The sequence below is a fragment of the Egretta garzetta genome, unplaced genomic scaffold (assembly GCF_000687185.1).
Source record: "Egretta garzetta isolate BGI_Z169 unplaced genomic scaffold, ASM68718v1 scaffold616, whole genome shotgun sequence".
Taxonomy (NCBI): domain Eukaryota; kingdom Metazoa; phylum Chordata; class Aves; order Pelecaniformes; family Ardeidae; genus Egretta; species Egretta garzetta.
Genome location: NW_009259982.1, coordinates 247,708 through 248,956, shown reverse-complemented (window position 1 = coordinate 248,956; position 1,249 = coordinate 247,708). Strand labels below are relative to the sequence as shown.

The 1,249-nt window shown below is 62.4% G+C and overlaps 1 protein-coding gene across 2 annotated transcripts in view; it reads right to left on the bottom strand.

Moving 5' to 3' along the window:
• The window catches only part of KCNC4 (potassium voltage-gated channel subfamily C member 4), a 13,774-nt gene extending 12,700 nt beyond the window's left edge, over nucleotides 1-1,074 (bottom strand). Inside the window, exon 1 of one of the 2 annotated variants that reach the window (XM_009640456.2) lies at nucleotides 409-1,074. In XM_009640456.2, the coding sequence (XP_009638751.1) occupies nucleotides 409-1,059 (651 nt within the window). In that variant the 5' untranslated portion in view covers nucleotides 1,060-1,074. The remainder of the gene's footprint in view (nucleotides 1-408) is intronic. The other variant, XM_009640458.1, reaches the window with a different exon arrangement.
• Nucleotides 1,075-1,249: the final 175 nt, after the last annotated feature.

The window sequence follows — 1,249 nt, the reverse complement described above, 5'->3', positions numbered from 1 at the left end:
ACCCAACGAGAAGAACCCAAGCAATCCTGCCTGTCCTAGAGCATCCTGAAACTCTGCCAGGACTTCAGCCCTGCCAAGGACTCTCCCTCACAATCCCTTATCTCCCTGTACCCAGGAGGTGCCCAGGCAGCGCCCAAGGGTGCCAAGGGGGCAGGGAGGGGGCTTGCCCCCAGTTTCAGCCCAGCTCCCCCAGACACGATGCGGTAGGAGGGGACGGGGAGATGATGGAAGAGACTTCCCGTAGGATGGGAAATGGCCAACATGCCCCATGGTGGGAGGGGAATGGCTACGGGGGGGCCCATGTAACCTGCTAGGAGAGTCCATCTCACCCATGGGGTTGGGGAGATTAAGACGCAACCCCAGCGCGGCCCCATCCCACCTCCCCACTGGCACATTTTGGGAGCTTACCCTTGCCGCCTTGGATGAGTAGGGATCCTCAAAGAGAGCCCACATCCTGGGCTGCCAATTCCGACAGCAGCCACCCCCTCCGGCAGCCCCCGCCGCCCCCGGTGGCCTGTCATCCATGCCCAGGCGTTGAAGGGCCATCTCCCTACCCCCTTCCTCTTCAGGCTCCTCTCCACCGGCCCCTCCACCAGGCTCGGGACTCTCGAAGATGTCCAGGGCCTCTTCGGCATCGCGATGCTGGCGGTAGGTCATCCAGCAACAGGGCTCCACGTCCGTCTCATCGATGCCCCAGTAGGTCAGCTCCTCCTCGAAGAGGGGTCCGCAGATGTCCGCGGGGCAGTGCAGCTTGCCGGTACGGTAGTAGTTGAGCACATAGGAGAAGATCCCAGGGTGACGGTCGAAGAAGAACTCATTGCTTTTACCATCAAAGTCAAAGTTGCTCTGGGCATCGGGGTCGGCGAGCCAGGCCAGGCGGGTGCCCGGCAAAGTCCGTAGGGTGCTTTTGTAGGTCTCATGCCGGGTGCCACCTACATTGATGGTGATCTTGTCCGACTCTTCCCCTTTGCCCATCTCTTCCTTCAGGCATGTTTTGGAGGGTGGTTTGTTCCCAGACTTGCGTCCACGGTAGGAGGAGACACACACCGAGCTGATCATAGATTTCGGTGGATGGGAGATGCACGCTACGCGCACCCTTCCTCCGGGCGAGGAGCTGGGGGTCGGCGGAGGCGGGAGAAGGGGGCAGAGATGGGACTGGGGAGGGGAAAAGGGGGGGCTCAGGCTTGGCTCGGGCCTCAGGGGGAGCAGGCTGGAGCCGAGCCGGACACCGCTGGCTGCTGGGGGACGG